Consider the following 16,494-nt stretch of genomic DNA (forward strand, 5'->3'; position numbering starts at 1 on the left):
AGTGTCCTTAAGAGCAAGAAAAATTTAAAAATAAAGAGAAAGACACACAAAAAGAGAAACAAAGACAAAACATGCCGTAAGTATACCAATAAAGAATCATGAATTAAGAATGATAATTTATCTAATTCTTTGACACCTAAGTTTCAAAATAATTTTAGACTTTCTGAACCTCTTTTAGTCTGTAAATATCCTCCTATGAAAATATCTGTAGAACATCACATATAGTACCTGTTACATAAAATGCACTCAGATGATATCCATTTATGTTTTAATTAATGAAATATCTTGTTGAATTTTTAGTTTATAACTAAACAGACCAAAATTATGAATAGAAATGTATCTTATTTATTTCTTTATTTTTAAATATGCTATTTTAGTATTTCAGATTTGGCATTTAAATCCTATAGTGATGTAAAGTAGAACTGCTTTTTTAAGGTCAACTGTAGTTTGTTTTTTTGATCAGGATTGTTTATTACTTACCTCGTTATTTCTGTTTTGTTTGTTTTATATTCACTTTAGCTTCACTCTCATTGTAGTTTTCAAATGTTAAGGCTAAGAAATAACATTAAAAATTTTGAAAATTGAAGTACTTTAGGGCTAATTTTTTCCTCAATACTTGCAGTTTGAAGTTGTGAGAAAGGATGAATATATAACCATTGAAAATTTAGGAGCAAGGTAAGTTTAAAATAAACTACTCTGTTACCTTTTTTGGAATCTGTATATATTTTTTGGTTGCTTAATTCTTCTGTGTTTCTGTCACCTAATGGAGCTCCATTAAATTTTAAGGTAGTATTAGGTATATGAAAAAATCATATTTAATTCCATTTGTTTCCCTCTCTATCGCCACTTATTTTAGACATTTACATTCTAAAACAGATATGGAGAAATTATGTGAATACTTTCCCATTAAGTGTGAAAATAATACTTTTCTAAAGATAAAACATATTTTTCTTAGTTAGTTTGTTATGAAATAAAGACTTTTCTATCTTTTAAAACTTATCCAAACCACTAAGCTTATTTTACAATTAGAATCTTCCTGTTTCTTAGATGAGAAAACTGTATTGCAGAATAATATATTTGATAAGACTGGAATTAATAGAGGTATTATAGAGTCTTGCTACTGAAGTTAGAAGTTTCAATATAAAAGTTCTCCTAATCTATTGATTCTCTTTTTCTTCTGTCTAAAGTGTAAATGCCATTTTTCAATCTAGTAGGGACATTTCATTGACATCTAAGGCATCAATTTTCCCTTATTAGTTAATGAAGCCCAAATCCTGATCTCTAGCACAGATCTCTCTCCTAAAAGCTTTACCTTGTATACCTACCTCCATACTGAATATCTCCATTTTTATTTTTCAAAAATATTTGTAATTCAGCATGTTCAAAACTGGACTCATTATCTTTCTTTCTACCACTGCTTTGTAACTTTTAAAAAAGCACTATTAATTTAGTTTTTAAAATATAAATTTATTCTTATTTCTGCCCTATCTCTACTACTTCACTAAATGAAATCAGGTTATCATTATTTCTCATTTGGAATTCTCAAACAGCTTCTTAACGTGTCTGTCTTTAGCCTTTCTTTCATTCAGTCTGTTGTTTTCATAACCATCAATAGGACTTTTCTAACATAAAAATTGGAATATATCATTTTGTGCATGAAGATCTTTCAGAAGTTTCAGATTGCTTTTAAAATTAAGTTGAGATTCTTTAGTTTGACTCTTGACTTAACCTTGTATACAGCTGAACTCATGATTGTCATCCCTTGACACTTTAGTCTTAACCATATATGTACCAACTATACGGAGCTTCTTTTGGTTTCTTCAGTGTGCTATGTCAAGAAACCTCCCAAGTTTTTGCACTGAAGTATATCTGGTTTAGTATTTGACCTCCAAGCTTCGCCTAGAGTACTCTGCTCCTTTGACTTTGCCTAGTTAAAACTTTCAAAAAGCCTTACTTAGATTACTTAGATTACAGTAGATGTTCTATGATATATTTCTTCTATGTCTCCTATCAAAACATTTATTAACTTTTGTTATACTTTCTTGGCTATCTTCTCCATTTGAGTGTAACCTCCATGAGTAAAAGAACTTTATCTTGTTTTCTAGGATGTTCCCATCATGTAGCATAATACCTGGCACATAGCTAGACCACAATAAATACAAAGTAATTGTAGAGATTCTGGATTCCATTATTCTCTAGTGGGTAATCTTACTTTTATTTTGACAGGCCACTAACTTGGCTAGATGTGAACTTTGAACTCTTTCTTGGGTGGTGAATCCAGTCTCAGTCCAGATCTTTTGGCTTTAGTTGAGCTGCTTTTAGTCTGTTCTGTACATGCGGTTCAGTGTTCAAAGACATTGTGAGAAAGAATTTGAGGATCTCTTTTCTGACTGGTTTTTCTTCTAGGATTACCCCATTCTCTTACTGGTCATGATTCCATTTCAGTTTTCTGGTTCCTTCAGCCAGAGAGACATTTTCTCTGTAGCAATGTCACTTTTCTCATTTCTGATGTTGGCAATTTGTGTCTTTGTTTTTTTCTTGATCATTCTGGATAGAAGTTTATCAATTTTGTTGATCTGTTCAAATAATCAGCTTTTAATTTTGATTTTTCTATAATATTTTTGTTTAAATTTCATTGATGTTTGGTCTTGGTAATTTCCTTGCTTTTCTTGCTTTGGGTTTAATTTGCTTTGTTTTTAATTTTTTTTTAAGATGAAAGTTTTGATCATTGAAAGAAGACTTTTGTTCTTTATTAACTTATTTTACATTAAGCATTGCTTTAGCTGTGTTCTCATATATTTTGATGTGTAGAAATTTATTATTACTATTTTCATTATATTTAAAATGTTTTCTAGTTTCATATGTGTGTGTATGTTTTAACCATGGGCTCTTTAGGAGTATTTGTTTAATTGCCAAATATTTGGGAATATTTCAGCTATCTTTCCAGATACTGACTTTCAGTTTAATTCCCTTGCAGTAATTTATTTTATGATCATATTACTATGTATCTTGGTGAATGTTGCACTTGCATTTGTAAAGAATCTGTCTTCTGCTCTTGAATAAAATAGTAATTAGATAAAATTTGTTTACAGCTCTGTTTCAGCATTCTATGTCATTTTTTATTATTTACTTTTTCTATCAAAATTACTCAGGGAATGTTGAAGTCTACTATTTATATTTTTTATCTACTATCAAATTGTAATCTAGAAACTTTTTTATTAAATGCTACACACACATCTAGGATTGTTACCTTTTTCTTGACAATTTGACCCTTTTATTCTTATTTTAACATCTCTTTTTAACCCTGATAATATTCTTGCCTTAAGTGTTTTTTGTCTGATACTAATATAGCTACTCCAACTTTGTTTTGATTAGTGCATTGAAGTATATCTAGTTTAGTATTTTGCATCCATTTACTTCAACCTATATATATCTTTTTAGGTGGCATAGGTCTTTCTTGTTTTGTATATCCAAAATGACAATCTCTGCCTTTAAATTGGGTTTTTTATTCCATATGAATTTTCTTTACTAATTTGTATGGTTGGAAATCTACTGTCTTCCTTGTTGTTTTCAGTTTTCTTTATCTGTCTTTATTGTTTATTTCCTGGTTTGGTTTATTAGTTTTACCCTTTTTTGAGGATATTAGATATTGCTTGAGGACTTACAATACATATTTTTAACTTACCGAAGTCTATTTTAAAATAATATTATACTACAGCATGTATAGTGTAAGAATCACCTTGCAATAATAGATTTCCATTTCTTCCCTTTTTTTGTGCTATTGTTTTAATATGTTTTATTTCTACTTATTTTATAAATTATTGTTACTTATAAGTATAGTTTAACTTTTTTTTGTTTTGAACATTATATATGGAAACATTTGTTTTTATGCATTTTAAAATCATGTTTGGTATGATTCCATTCTTACTATCATACTTCAGAGTTTTCATTTTATTGCCCTAACTTTAGATTATTACTTCACTAATTTAATCATTGTACCATTGACAGATGTTTATTTCTAGTTCCTGGCTATAACCATAGTTTTGCAATGAACTCTCTTGTACGTGTCTCTAGGTCTGTATGAGCAGAAAAATTTCCAGAATGTATACCCAAAAGTAGAATTTCTAGGCCACCTGTGTATATCTGCAGCTTTACTAGCTTTTGCCGAATTGTTTTCCAGAGTGGTTTTACAAATGTACACTCCCCACAAACTGTATAGGAGATACCTTTTACTCAGTATCTTTGCCAATAACTTCATATTGTTAAGAGTTTTACATTTTTTTCAGTGTAATGTGTAACTAACAGTGATATAGTGGTACTGGAGATAAAATCAGTTAAAAATCCCATTCCTCATTAAGCTTACATTGTAGTGTTGTCCAATATTTTTTTGTTTTGTTTTCTGTGGTTCATTTTAAAGTGAAACTATCTGTTTAATGGCAACATTTACCTAGTGTTTAGTCTAGTTAATACATTTTGCTACTTCATTTTTCTTTATTTTTATTGATGTTATACTAGCATCTTTATTGTTTTTAATCACTAGGTCTTAAATGAGTTGGGTTTTCTTGGAATAGTTATTGCCAAAAAATTTATGTGGTGAAGAGAGGGCCAGGGAGGACTTACAAGTTTGCTATTTTTTGTTTGCTTGCTTGCTTTTTTTATTTTACAATGCAAAGTCTTCTTTCCTTGTTTTCTGCTACCATACAGCCTTTTTGCAAGGAAGTTTGTAATGTGATTGTTTTAGTATGAAATCTGGCACTACTGCTTACTTGATAATTCCAATGAAAGTGACAATGTAGGGTTGTCATTGTTGGTGGGCTTTATTTGTTCAATTATTTTTCTCCTTCTTGAATTATTTCTAGGAGTAGAAGATGAAAATAGCCATGCTTATACTAGAAATCTTGACTGACTTTGGCATTATTTTATTTACACTATAACTTAATTTTTTTCCATTTGCAGTTATAAAAACTTGGTATCTCTGAAAATAGCTGATACTGATGTAAGACCGAAGATCAGTTTAAAATTTAATACAAAAGGTATTATTTTATTTTTATATGCCTTCCATTGAAAACTATGTTAAAATTTTTTACTTCTGTTGTCAACTTTCATGCCATTAACTACCACATCTTCACTATGTTTGTCATTCACTGAACTTGGGTTTATACCAGCAAGCAGCACTTGGTGTAGGTTGGAAATCACAGACAGGAAGATCAGCAGATGTATGGACCTCACATTACCTTGGCAATCTATAGAGAGACATGCTAGTTCTGGTGCATAGCTCTAACTATACTGTGGGATTGTGTCCTAGCAGAGGTTTTCTACCAACCCTTCTTCCCTTGCTGCATTCCTTCTTAATAGAGCAAGCATTAGAGTACCCTTACATGAAAGGAATGAACATTTTGAGTTTGAGACCAACTACTGTAAACTTAGCTGCCAGCTGTTTAGGAGTGTGCTAGTACATTTCCTGCCCAGAACCTGAAGACCTTAATTAAGGGACCCTGGGCTCATGGAAGAATAGTTTGGTGGCAGTCCAGCCAACTTCTTATTTGGCAACCCAAAGGAAGCTCCCTGTGTCATTTGCTTTTCAACTTTGCCCCCACAGTGTATATCAAGTATTTCAAGCAAAAATGTTAATTTAAAAAATCTCTTGAAACATAGAATCCTGAAGCATAAAATAATAAAGCTGTATTATGTGACAAACGCATATTTTGATATACATACAAAAGCCAAATGCCATCATATATCAAATTATTAGTACTCTCTAATACACCTCAGCCTACTTTTCTCCTTTGAAATCACTATTAAAACAGGAAAATACCGAATAGTTCAGTTTAATGCCTTATTCCATGTTATTGATGAAATATCTACTTTATTATCTTTTTTGAAGGGGTAAGAAGATGAGGTTTATTAGATCAGGGTTTCTCAAATATTATACATATATTTGATATATCTGGTGATTTTGTTAAAATGCAGATTTCAGTTCAGTAGGTCTGCAGTGGGGCCTAAGACTGTGCTTTTCTAACAGGCTCTCAGGTGGATGCTGATGCTGCTGGTCTCTGGGCTACCCTCTGTGTAGCAAGGAACTAGATCTTTTTGCATTTCTTGATGTAGATCTGAGCTATCTAGTATAGTAGTCCCTAGCTATATGTGGCTACTTAAATTTAAGTTAATTAAAATTAAATTTAAAATTCAGTTTCTTAGTCACCCAAGCAGCATTTCTAGTATTCAACGAGTATTAGTGCAAATATAAAACATTTTATCACACCACATTCTGTTGGACAGTGCTGATTAGGATAAAGTATAATTGTTTAAGTAAAGCATAATTAAACATTGACAATTAGCATTCTTGGCAAATTTCAGAATTTTTAAAGATCTAATACTTTGATGCTATTTTGTTGCCAAAGATATTTACTTGAACAAAACCTTGGATGGTTGAAAGACTTCTGTGGCGATTAGTCTTTGATTACTTTTTCTTGGGAACATGTTTCTGTTTAGATTTTCTTTTTTTTTATTTTTTGAGACAGAGTTTCGCTCTTGTTACCCAGGCTGGAGTGCAATGGCGCGATCTCGGCTCACCGCAACCTCTGCCTCCTGGGTTCAGGCAATTCTCCTGCCTCAGCCTCCTGAGTAGCTGGGATTACAGGCACACACCACCATGCCCAGCTAATTTTTTGTATTAGTAGAGACGAGGTTTCACCATGTTGACCAGGATGGTTTCAATCTCTTGACCTCGTGATCCACCCGCCTCGGCCTCCCAAAGTGGTGGGATTACAGGCTTGAGCCACCGCGTCTGGCCTCTGTTTAGATTTTTTGACAGAGAAAAAGCAGCATGCTTATTGAGCGCTGGTCGTGGCAAAGCAGTGTACTGTGCTTCATTCTTTTGGAACAGTTTTTATCCTACAGGAGCTAAGGATAAAATATGAGAGACCAAATAGAAAAAGAGCATTAATGTGGAATGTCTTGACTTCCCAAAATTTATTTTCAGATGAAATGCCTATCTTCAAGCTTGATTATAATTATTTCTATCATCTGCTTCATATAATTATTATTTCTGGTACTGACATTGTTCGGCAAATATTTGATGAGGCTATGCCACCCCCTCTTTTGAGAAAAGAGCTTCTTATACACAAGAATGTGCTGGAATCTTACTACAACCATCTTTGGACCAATCATCCTTTGGGTGGATCATGGCATCTGCTTTATCCTCCAAACAAGGAGTTACCACAATCCAAACAGTTTGACTTATGCCTCCTACTAGCTCTCATAAAACATTTGAATGTGTTCCCTGCACCCAAAAAAGGATGGAATATGGAACCGCCATCTTCTGACATCTCTAAATCTGCAGACATCCTGAGACTGTGCAAATACAGGGATATCCTCCTTAGTGAGATTTTGATGAATGGTCTCACTGAGTCACAATTCAATTCAATTTGGAAAAAAGTTTCAGATATTCTTCTGCGCCTCGGGATGAAGCAAGAAGATATTGATAAAGTGAAGGAGAATCCCATTGAGAATATCTCCCTTGATTACCATCAGCTATCCATCTACCTAGGCATACCTGTACCAGAAATCATACAGAGGATGTTATCCTGCTATCAACAAGGTACTAAATAATTATTTACTTCAGCAAATAAACTTCCACTGAATGTCTGCTCTGTGCCAGGCACAGTGCAAAGGGCAAGAGAGTCAGTGAGCTCACATTTTTGGGAGAATGGATGCATTAGGAAAGTAATAAAAATTATAGTGCTAGAGATGTTTCCAGAATACCATGGGAAATCCTAGGCTAAAGGAGTCCAAAAAAGCTTTCTGGAGAATATAACAGTTAAAGAATTATTAATGGCATGCAGAAGTTAGCCAAGTGAAGACAATGGAGAAGGATGTTTCAGAGGGAAATAAAAATAAAGGTATAGAAACAAAAATATACTGCAGCAAAGTAAAAAAGGTTGGCATTATTGAGATTAAAGTAGGAAAGAGTTCATAGAGTACATTCAAGAGGATTTTTTTAGTCACATTGAGGAGTTTGCATTTTTCAGAAAGAAATCATTGAAGACTTTTAAGTAGAGTTTTATCACTTTAAGTGGCATTTTATTACTTCTCCAAAATTAGTAAAGTCTAAAACCATGACATATAGGTACTATGTGGTTTCAAAGATGTCCTTTTAGACACAGTGGATATATGTTTTTTCTCCTTTCTAGCAGAACCTTAGTTTAGTTTACAATTTTAGCAGCTATTCATTGGCTGTAGGTAATTTTAAAAATCAGATAACATTCATGCAAGTGTCTGTATTCAGCAATAGCCATTCCCCAACCTGTCTGTTGATATGGAAAAGACTTCAGACCTCCTCTCCCATATCTCAGGATCCCTTCTCAGCTATTCTCTTGGAAAGCAGGGTTCAAGGCATGTCAACATCACTGAAACCCTTGCTGTGCTATTCAGGGTAACTTCCTGGTCCCAAGTTATTTACAGCCTAGTGAACAACTGACGATGCTATGTAAATATACAACTTTACACGTTTCTAGTGATCTGATCCAGATTTTCTTCAGAGGTAATTATTATGTCCAATTTCAGTCCTGGTATTTACTAAGTCTCTGTAATACCTTTGTTTTCTTGCATAATATAAGCAGAGAAAGAAAAGGACACAGTTTGATACATAAGAAAGTCAGGCAAGAATCTTTGACTTACAAATTTGGGTTTTAAAAAATACATTATTAGGATTTTAAATAACAAAAATTCATGAGAATAGAGTAATTATTTGAGAAAGATTTTTGAGTACTCATTGAATTCAAAGCATTTTAAGCAGCTTTTACTCAAGTAGTCTGAAGAGCTTATTGGTCTTTAATAGAGGCTTTCTTAGCATCTTATATTTCTTTCCTTAGCTATTATAGTTGCTTTTCAATTGGATATCTGGTAATTTGATTAACATCGGTCATCCCACTAAATCTCCATGAAGATTGTCTTTTTTTCTTCACCGTTCAATCTCTAGATCTTAACACAGCCTGATACAGATTGTAGGTCCTCAATAAATATTAATGGGCAAGGAGAACAAGTGCTGATCTGGATAAATCAAATTGCTAAAAGACCCCAACTTTCAATGGAGGTTTGCTGTATAATTAACTATTATTTCATGGCCTAGGACTGTAAACATAAGTATTTGTTGCTTGGTTTAAAGTGCTTGTGTTCTAGGCTTTATCTGTGATACCACATTTTTGTCTGTTTACTCTCTTTTTTTCTCTAATCATAGGTTTATAACCTTTATATAATAATCTAAAGATTGTGCCTTGTCTAAACTGGATTGATGAGCAAAACTGGTTATTTTTCCAGCTGCTTACAGAATAAATTGGTGCAATATAAAAATATTCTGCCTTTTCTTAATCCTAACCAGACATTCATTTGTTGCATTTGCAGTTGTACATCTAAAATTTTTCTTTATGTATTATAGGAATTGCTCTACAGTCAATAACAGGCAGTCAGCGTAAGTATATTTAAAAATAAAATATGTAAGTGACTTTTTAGCAAGGGGTACCTGTGGAATTTTTATTTCATAAGATAAATTATAACTGTTAAGAATTTGGAAAATTATATGGTCAAGTCACTGCTGGTCTGCTGTATGGAGAAAGAGCTTTATTCTGCCCTGGCCTTAGTGCATGTGCTCCAGGGTTTCCCCCAAAAGGATGTTCTCCCGTTTTACTCACAGAAACTTCAGCAGGAAAAAGTACCTTCCTGTTTTCTCTATCTGTTTGACATTTAGCATGTATAATTTTATTTAGTCTGTCTATTGTTTATAGCTATATACTTTTTTGCCAGGTGATGACTTGTAATTTTTTTATTTCCATTTTTGTGCTATTTTTTTAAGTGTAATTAATATCCTTCGATTAAAATTATACTTAAGAAAAAACACCACATATTTGTTTTGGGGTAAAATGTTGTTAGACTATCTGAGACCAGTCAGACAAAGTCTTCAAGTTTTGAGACTGAGTCTCTGGGGCAATATCAAGGAGCAACATGTCAAAGAAAAGATTACATAATAGGGGGCTCACATCCCTCTTATGAAAAATAAAGAAAAAAGAAAAAATAGATCTTCTAGTTTCTTCTTTATATTTCAGATATATGTCCTGAAATAATACTAGTTGCAGTATCAATAAGACCAAGGTCAGAACATGCAAAAAGTTAGTATTTAGAGTCTACTTAAGTTCTAGAGTATCTCATATCTAGAGTCTACTTAAGATACCATTTAGGTTCCAGGCTGTTTGGTAATTTGGTAATTGATAAATGAACATCACATTTTCATTGAGTAATTGAAAAGAGTAAGATATCTTTTATTTCTATTTCGGGAATATTGCTTTTTTGGGCAAACATGATTTATAATATTGATAAGAAGCTGAAATTATTTCATCTAGATTTTGAGAATTTTGTCTTTAATGTTTAGGTATTGAAATAGAAGAGTTACAGAACGAGGAAGAAGAACTAAGTCCACCTATCATGGAATACAATATAAATGTGAAATCAAACCCTGAAATACAGTTTGCAGAAATTAATAAAGATGGGGCCTCAATACCCAGTGAATCTTCAACAGAATCTCTTAAAGATCTCCAGGAAGTATAAGCTCTCATTAATATTTCAATTAGAAGAACTTATTCTGGGCCTTTAATTTGTTGCATGTGCTGTATTTAAAGCATCCCAGATCATTTTAGTTTATATTTATCATAGTGTTTATACAGAGCTTGAATTGGAATGGTCCTTTCCTCAGTACTTCCTTCCATAATCTTTCCTGCCATAACCATTTATTTTGCCACCATTTATTAAACACTTACATTGCGGGCATTATGCTAGATTAAAATACGTCTGTTTTAATCCTGATCAACATGGTTTTGGGAAGGTATTGGAAAGTAGAAGAAATTATAGTGTAAAATAGAAAAGAAAGAAAGGAAAAGTGGGATATTTCAACACCACTTGCAGAGGTAGAATGAAAATTATCCAAAATGGAATCTCCATATTTCTTTACGAATAAGTGGTAACGGTTATAGTATAGTCACTAAATTCTTCTTAGATCTTTTTTTATCTCATGGGCAAGAATATGTTCCTTTTAAAAAGTGCCTTCCTCTTTTATTACTCATATCCATGTGTGTAAGTGAGCATCTGTGAACTTTTATCAGTAACCTACTTACTGACATTATGTGTTGTTCCTTTATACATCAGTGATTATGTAAGGACAGAAGACTAGGATTAAAATAAAAATGATAAAAACAAAAATAATTGTTTCCATAGAATCTAGAAAGAAATATCTATAATATTAGAAAACAAAAGATCTCAGTGGTTGAGGAAATATATTTTGCAAAATAACCCATTGTGCAGTTTGAATTATATATTTAATAAATAATTTTTTACCTACTAGGTTAAGAGTAAACAAAGGAAAAAGAAAAAGACTAAGAATAAAAAGGTAAGAGACTATACTAGCATTAAATACTGATAATGAACACTGGAGTTAAATACAGGAATACATTGTTAGAACTTAAATTAGTTCAAGTAGACCTATAGCACAAATGAGTCAATAGCTTACTTAATAAATGATTATAGAGAAGTCTACATTTGTTATATCCTGAATGATTTTTGAAATGATTTTGAAGTATGAAATGGTATTTCATACTCCATTCTGAATGGTTTTGAAGTATGAAATAATATTTCATATTTCACTTCCCTAAATTGTAATTTATACATTTGCAACATATATAAATATAGACTGAATTAGTCACATGGAAATTTCATTAATTTCTATATACCACTTATTTTTAAAATGCATACTCATTGCTTTAAGAACAGCTTATTTTTGTCATATCTTTATTGATATGTTTAGAAGCAGCTTTCAAAACTTTGAGAAATCTTAATTTTTTTTTCTTTGTCTGAGATGATGCCAAAATGCAATAATGTGCACAAAAAGGTACAAATACAAACTTCTTGCATTGCTGCCGCTGCTTTGATTTTTGTCAGTTGCAAAATGAACAAGTCAGTATCTAGCACAGTTTTAGCTGCGAGTCTCTTAATTGCTTGGAAAACTATAAGGGAAAGCCATGTTTCTTTTTTTAATCAAGCGTATAGCTAACCACCTGTGGTGAAAAAAATCATTTTCTAGCCTGAAAAATATATTTAAAACCTTGATATATTCTGTGTGTTATAAACTGGATGAGAATATTTGCCCAGCTACAATCTTGTGACCCCATGTTGTTACTCATTTGAAAGTGTAACCAAATTGTAATCATTAATGAAACTTAAGACAATGAAGATGATTTTGTAAAATACTTATGAAGTCAAGATTTTAAAAAAGATAATTTATATTCAAATCTGATAAGTAAAATATCACTATCATTGTTATATTTAACAATAATTTATTATAACTTATTTTAAAAGTTATGAAAATTAAATTTTATTTTAAAAATGTGAGTATGGAGATATTTTTCTTACTTTTAGACAGTTCTTATCTGATAAAACAAACTAGTTTGTTATTTTGATGATATTTTTAATTTTTGCCAAAGTATTGTTTAGTAGAGTGTCTAATACTACATAAAACTGGCCAAGTAAATTCACAGCTATCAAACCACCAAACTAAGTTGCAAGGACATATAATGTGTCTTGTTTTTACTGCCATAAAATTAAAATATGGTAATGCTCAAATTCTCAAATTTTAGTTAAGTGAAAATCCCATTTCTGCATCAAATTGAAATTAAAAAGGGAACAAACACAACTGGAAATAATATTATTGTAAATATACCACTCAGAAATTCATGACTAGTAATTTTTTAATTAAATGTCAACAAATATCTAGGAACTTTTGTTTCTTTAATATCCTAAGGTTTTCTTCAATTTATTATTATTAAGTCAAGTTGAAATACTTTTTGAAAGTAAGATAATTTTATCAAGATAAAATTTGGACATTAGAAGAGAGATCTTGTATCGTATCTTTTACCTAAGTTTTAAAGTGGGACCTAAAAAAATGTCCTAGGACATAAAAATACTAAAATTTATGCATGTTATTATTTCATGTGGAATAGTCTTATTTAAATAATTACTGTTATTATAGGCATAAAAAATTGTCTAGTTGTAGCACAAAGCAACCAGTTATAAAAAGTGAAGTCAACCAGAGGGAGACTCCATTTCAAAAAAATAAAATAACATAAACCAAATTCTCTAATCAGAAGTTCTCATGAAAAATTATAGCATGTAGAAATTTGCTTGTGTTATACAGTGCTGACAAAGGCTCCATGCATGAAATTGTGTCCTCTGTTACTTATTTTATTATATAATATGTCTATCCGACATCCTAAAAGGACCTATCAGGGACTCTGAAAGAATATGAAGGAAAAGTAAAATTCGTATAGCAAATAGAGGGGACAGTACAGATAACTTCTAACTAGAAGGTATGGGAACTTTGTAGCTACTCTATATGTTCCCTTTCTTCAGTTAAGTATTTAGTATTTGGCTTCTAATGTATCCAAATTGTAAATAACTCTTTTGGGGGTTAATAAGATCCTCCCATCCTCCACTCAGGGTTAAGTTGGGCAAAAGAATAGAACACTTTTGTGATGAAGCTTTAGGAAAAAGGAAACATGACAGGAAATAAATCTAGCCTATCAAATTGGGTGGCTTCGTGTGGCTGATATATTCATTGGCATAAAGTTGTCATGGGAAGAGCCAGAAGGAATTTGAGAAATAATCCGTTATGCTAGATGTGTTTATTGTAAACAACCTAAAGTCTTTTCAACTCAGGTCTTCAAGTACACTAGAGCAAAGACAGGAGTCAATAATTCTAAATCATAGAATCAAATTGGCACTGTATATTAAGCATAAGGTCAGACACTGAAACCCAAAAATCTTAGTATACAGACAAGAAAGTAAACAAATTTGTACTTACAGCATTGTATCTGTGGAGAAGAAGACCCTGAAGTTTCTTGTGTGCAAGAGATGGTAGAAATTAATACTGTAATATTCTTAGTTTAATATGTGTTAAATGTCATTGATATTACCTTTATTTGGTATGTTGCCTTTATAGTTTTCTTTTAATGAACATAAAGTTTTGGGCTTTTAAGATTTTTTTTCAAATTGTGTTCTTCTTAACACTTCTTTTTCTGTGAGATTCTTAATGTATCAGTCTGATTTCTCCTTATGTGTAGGTTTTCAGGAAAACTTGTAGTTAGTGTAGGAATAAATTGGAATTATATACATCATGTCCAAAGGCATACCAATCAGTACAAACACAGCCGCAGTACTCACCTCTTCATCTGAATCAGTGATTTTCAAGTCATGTTTCAAGACTCAGTGATAGATTATAAGACTTAATTTAGTAGCTCACAACTGCCATTTTAAGAAAAGGAAATGGAATAAATAGAAATAAAAAATACTAGAGTTCATCACTACAATATGAGTAAGTTTTATTTCATGGAACTCTTATTTCAGTTTTATACTTATGTGTAAAAATATATGTGTAAGTACATATGACATGATGAAATATATTTCTTACTTTAGTTATGATCAAAAATTTTTTGAGAAACACCTAAATGCAATCATATTACTATTATGTTGTTTTGATATAGTTGATATAGATTACTAATTCTTATGTTATTTTTCAGAATACAGACTCAAAAGAAGAGCAAGTGTAAGTATTACTTTATTTAATTTTTAAGTTTTTCTTAGTATTTTTAAGGCATACTTTTCTAATATGACACAGTCTTCCTTCTTTGGGGAAGTTTTCCTTGAAAGTAATAAAAACATTTTATTATAAGTTTTCTCAAGGAAAACTTCCCCAAAGAAGGAAGATGTGTCATATTAGGACTCATTTTCCTTGAGAAAACTTCCCAAGAGAAGAAGAATAGTTTCTTGTCTTAATAATTAATAAGTCTCTGCTTTTTTATAGAAAGTAACAAAAAGTTAAATTATCATTTAACATTATTATTTGCTTTGGAAGAATAGAACCTCTTATCATTTTTCTGTAAGGCTACTTGAATCATTTTAAAATACAGTCTACACGGTAGTTAGACTGCATTTTAGTATAGACATTGTAGTCTAGACCAAACCTAGACTAAGACCTAATTTTAAAGGATGCATCATTGTTATGTCCCAGTCGCCCCTTTTACCAAAAAGTTTGGCTTTGTTGTTTTTAAGATTTAATCTTTTTTTTTTAATCCAGTTATTCACAGTGAATTTTGAACCTTTAATGGAAACATTTTAATGGCAAAAAAATCACTATATTTTGCATGTAGCTTGCATGATTAATGACAGTGTAGTGTATGAAGGAAGGGGTGGAGATAGCCTAATGAAGAGATCATCGTTTCTACCAAAATGTCTGTTAATTGAATAGTAGTTACTTTCAGAGAACTCTGAGGACGTGAAGTATCTTCAAAACAGCAGCAAGAGGAACATATTTTGTTAACTTTAAAGCTATCACTTGTAGTTGATATTTTCAGTTGATGTGATCCACTTGGTATATAAAATAGTTCATCATTGAAGATGTGTTTTCACTTTCTTTGGCAAAAGGTTGAGTCACTGGAGCCATAGTTTTTGTTTGTTTGTTTTTTAGGCTGTGTCTAATGCCATAAATATAGCTTAATAAAGATGAAACAGTGTCATCAATCATTTTGCTTACACAGTGAATCCAAATCTGGATGATGATCAGATCATCCAAGGAGCTTTGTCTTTAAATGGAAATTTTCAAATATACACAAAAGTAAAGAGAATAGTATATATACAATAATATAGATACCTATAACTTTGATTCAACAATTATTCTATGTTTTTCACATTTGTTTCATACTTCCTTTGATATTTTGTTCTTCATTGAAGTGTTTTCAATCCCAAACATCCTTATAATTTTACCCCTTCATTCTTCAGTTTACATCTTAGAAATATGAACATATATTATCTCAATGCTGTTTATAGTACAGTCTTGTACTGCATAACAGCATTTTGGTCAAGGACAGACCTCAGGTGTGATGGTGGTCCCATAAAATTAAAATGAAGCTGAAAAATTCCAATTGCCTAGTAGTGGTGTAGCTGTCATAACATTGTAGTGATATTACTTTATTTTATTTTATTTTATTTTATTTTTTTCGGAGACGGAGTTTCACTCTTGTTACCCAGGCTGGAGTGCAATGGCGCGATCTCGGCTCACCACAACCTCCACCTCCTGGGTTCAGGCAATTCTCCTGCCTCAGCCTCCTGAGTAGCTGGAATTACAGGCGTGAGCCACCGCACCCAGTCTATTACTTTATTTTTTAATAAATTTAATGTAACCTAAGTTTACCATGTTTATTTTAAAGTCTATAGTAGTATATGGTACTCACCACTCATTCACTGACTCACCTAGAGCACCATCCAGTCCTGTAAGCTCCATTCATGGTACATGCCCTATATAGATGTACAATTTTTTATGTTTTATATTACATTTTGACTGTAATTTTTCTATGTTTAGATATGTTTAAATTCACAAATACTTATCACAATTGCCTATCA

The 16,494-nt window shown here is 31.7% G+C and overlaps 1 protein-coding gene across 5 annotated transcripts in view; it reads left to right on the plus strand.

Annotated features, from left to right (window-relative positions):
* The window catches only part of DZIP3 (DAZ interacting zinc finger protein 3), a 101,356-nt gene that overhangs the window by 49,940 nt on the left and 34,922 nt on the right, over window positions 1–16,494 (plus strand). For 4 of the 5 annotated variants that reach the window (XM_021669051.2, XM_064374580.1, XM_064374579.1 and 1 more), the window contains exons 12-18: window positions 623–675; window positions 4,957–5,033; window positions 6,983–7,600; window positions 9,437–9,469; window positions 10,424–10,593; window positions 11,390–11,434; window positions 14,616–14,641. In XM_021669051.2, coding sequence (XP_021524726.2) covers window positions 623–675; window positions 4,957–5,033; window positions 6,983–7,600; window positions 9,437–9,469; window positions 10,424–10,593; window positions 11,390–11,434; window positions 14,616–14,641 — 1,022 coding nt within the window. The remainder of the gene's footprint in view (window positions 1–622; window positions 676–4,956; window positions 5,034–6,982; window positions 7,601–9,436; window positions 9,470–10,423; window positions 10,594–11,389; window positions 11,435–14,615; window positions 14,642–16,494) is intronic. The other variant, XM_064374581.1, reaches the window with a different exon arrangement.

The sequence above is a fragment of the Aotus nancymaae genome, unplaced genomic scaffold (assembly GCF_030222135.1).
Source record: "Aotus nancymaae isolate 86718 unplaced genomic scaffold, 86718_ANA_hifiasm-v0.15.2.pri h1tg000011l, whole genome shotgun sequence".
Taxonomy (NCBI): domain Eukaryota; kingdom Metazoa; phylum Chordata; class Mammalia; order Primates; family Aotidae; genus Aotus; species Aotus nancymaae.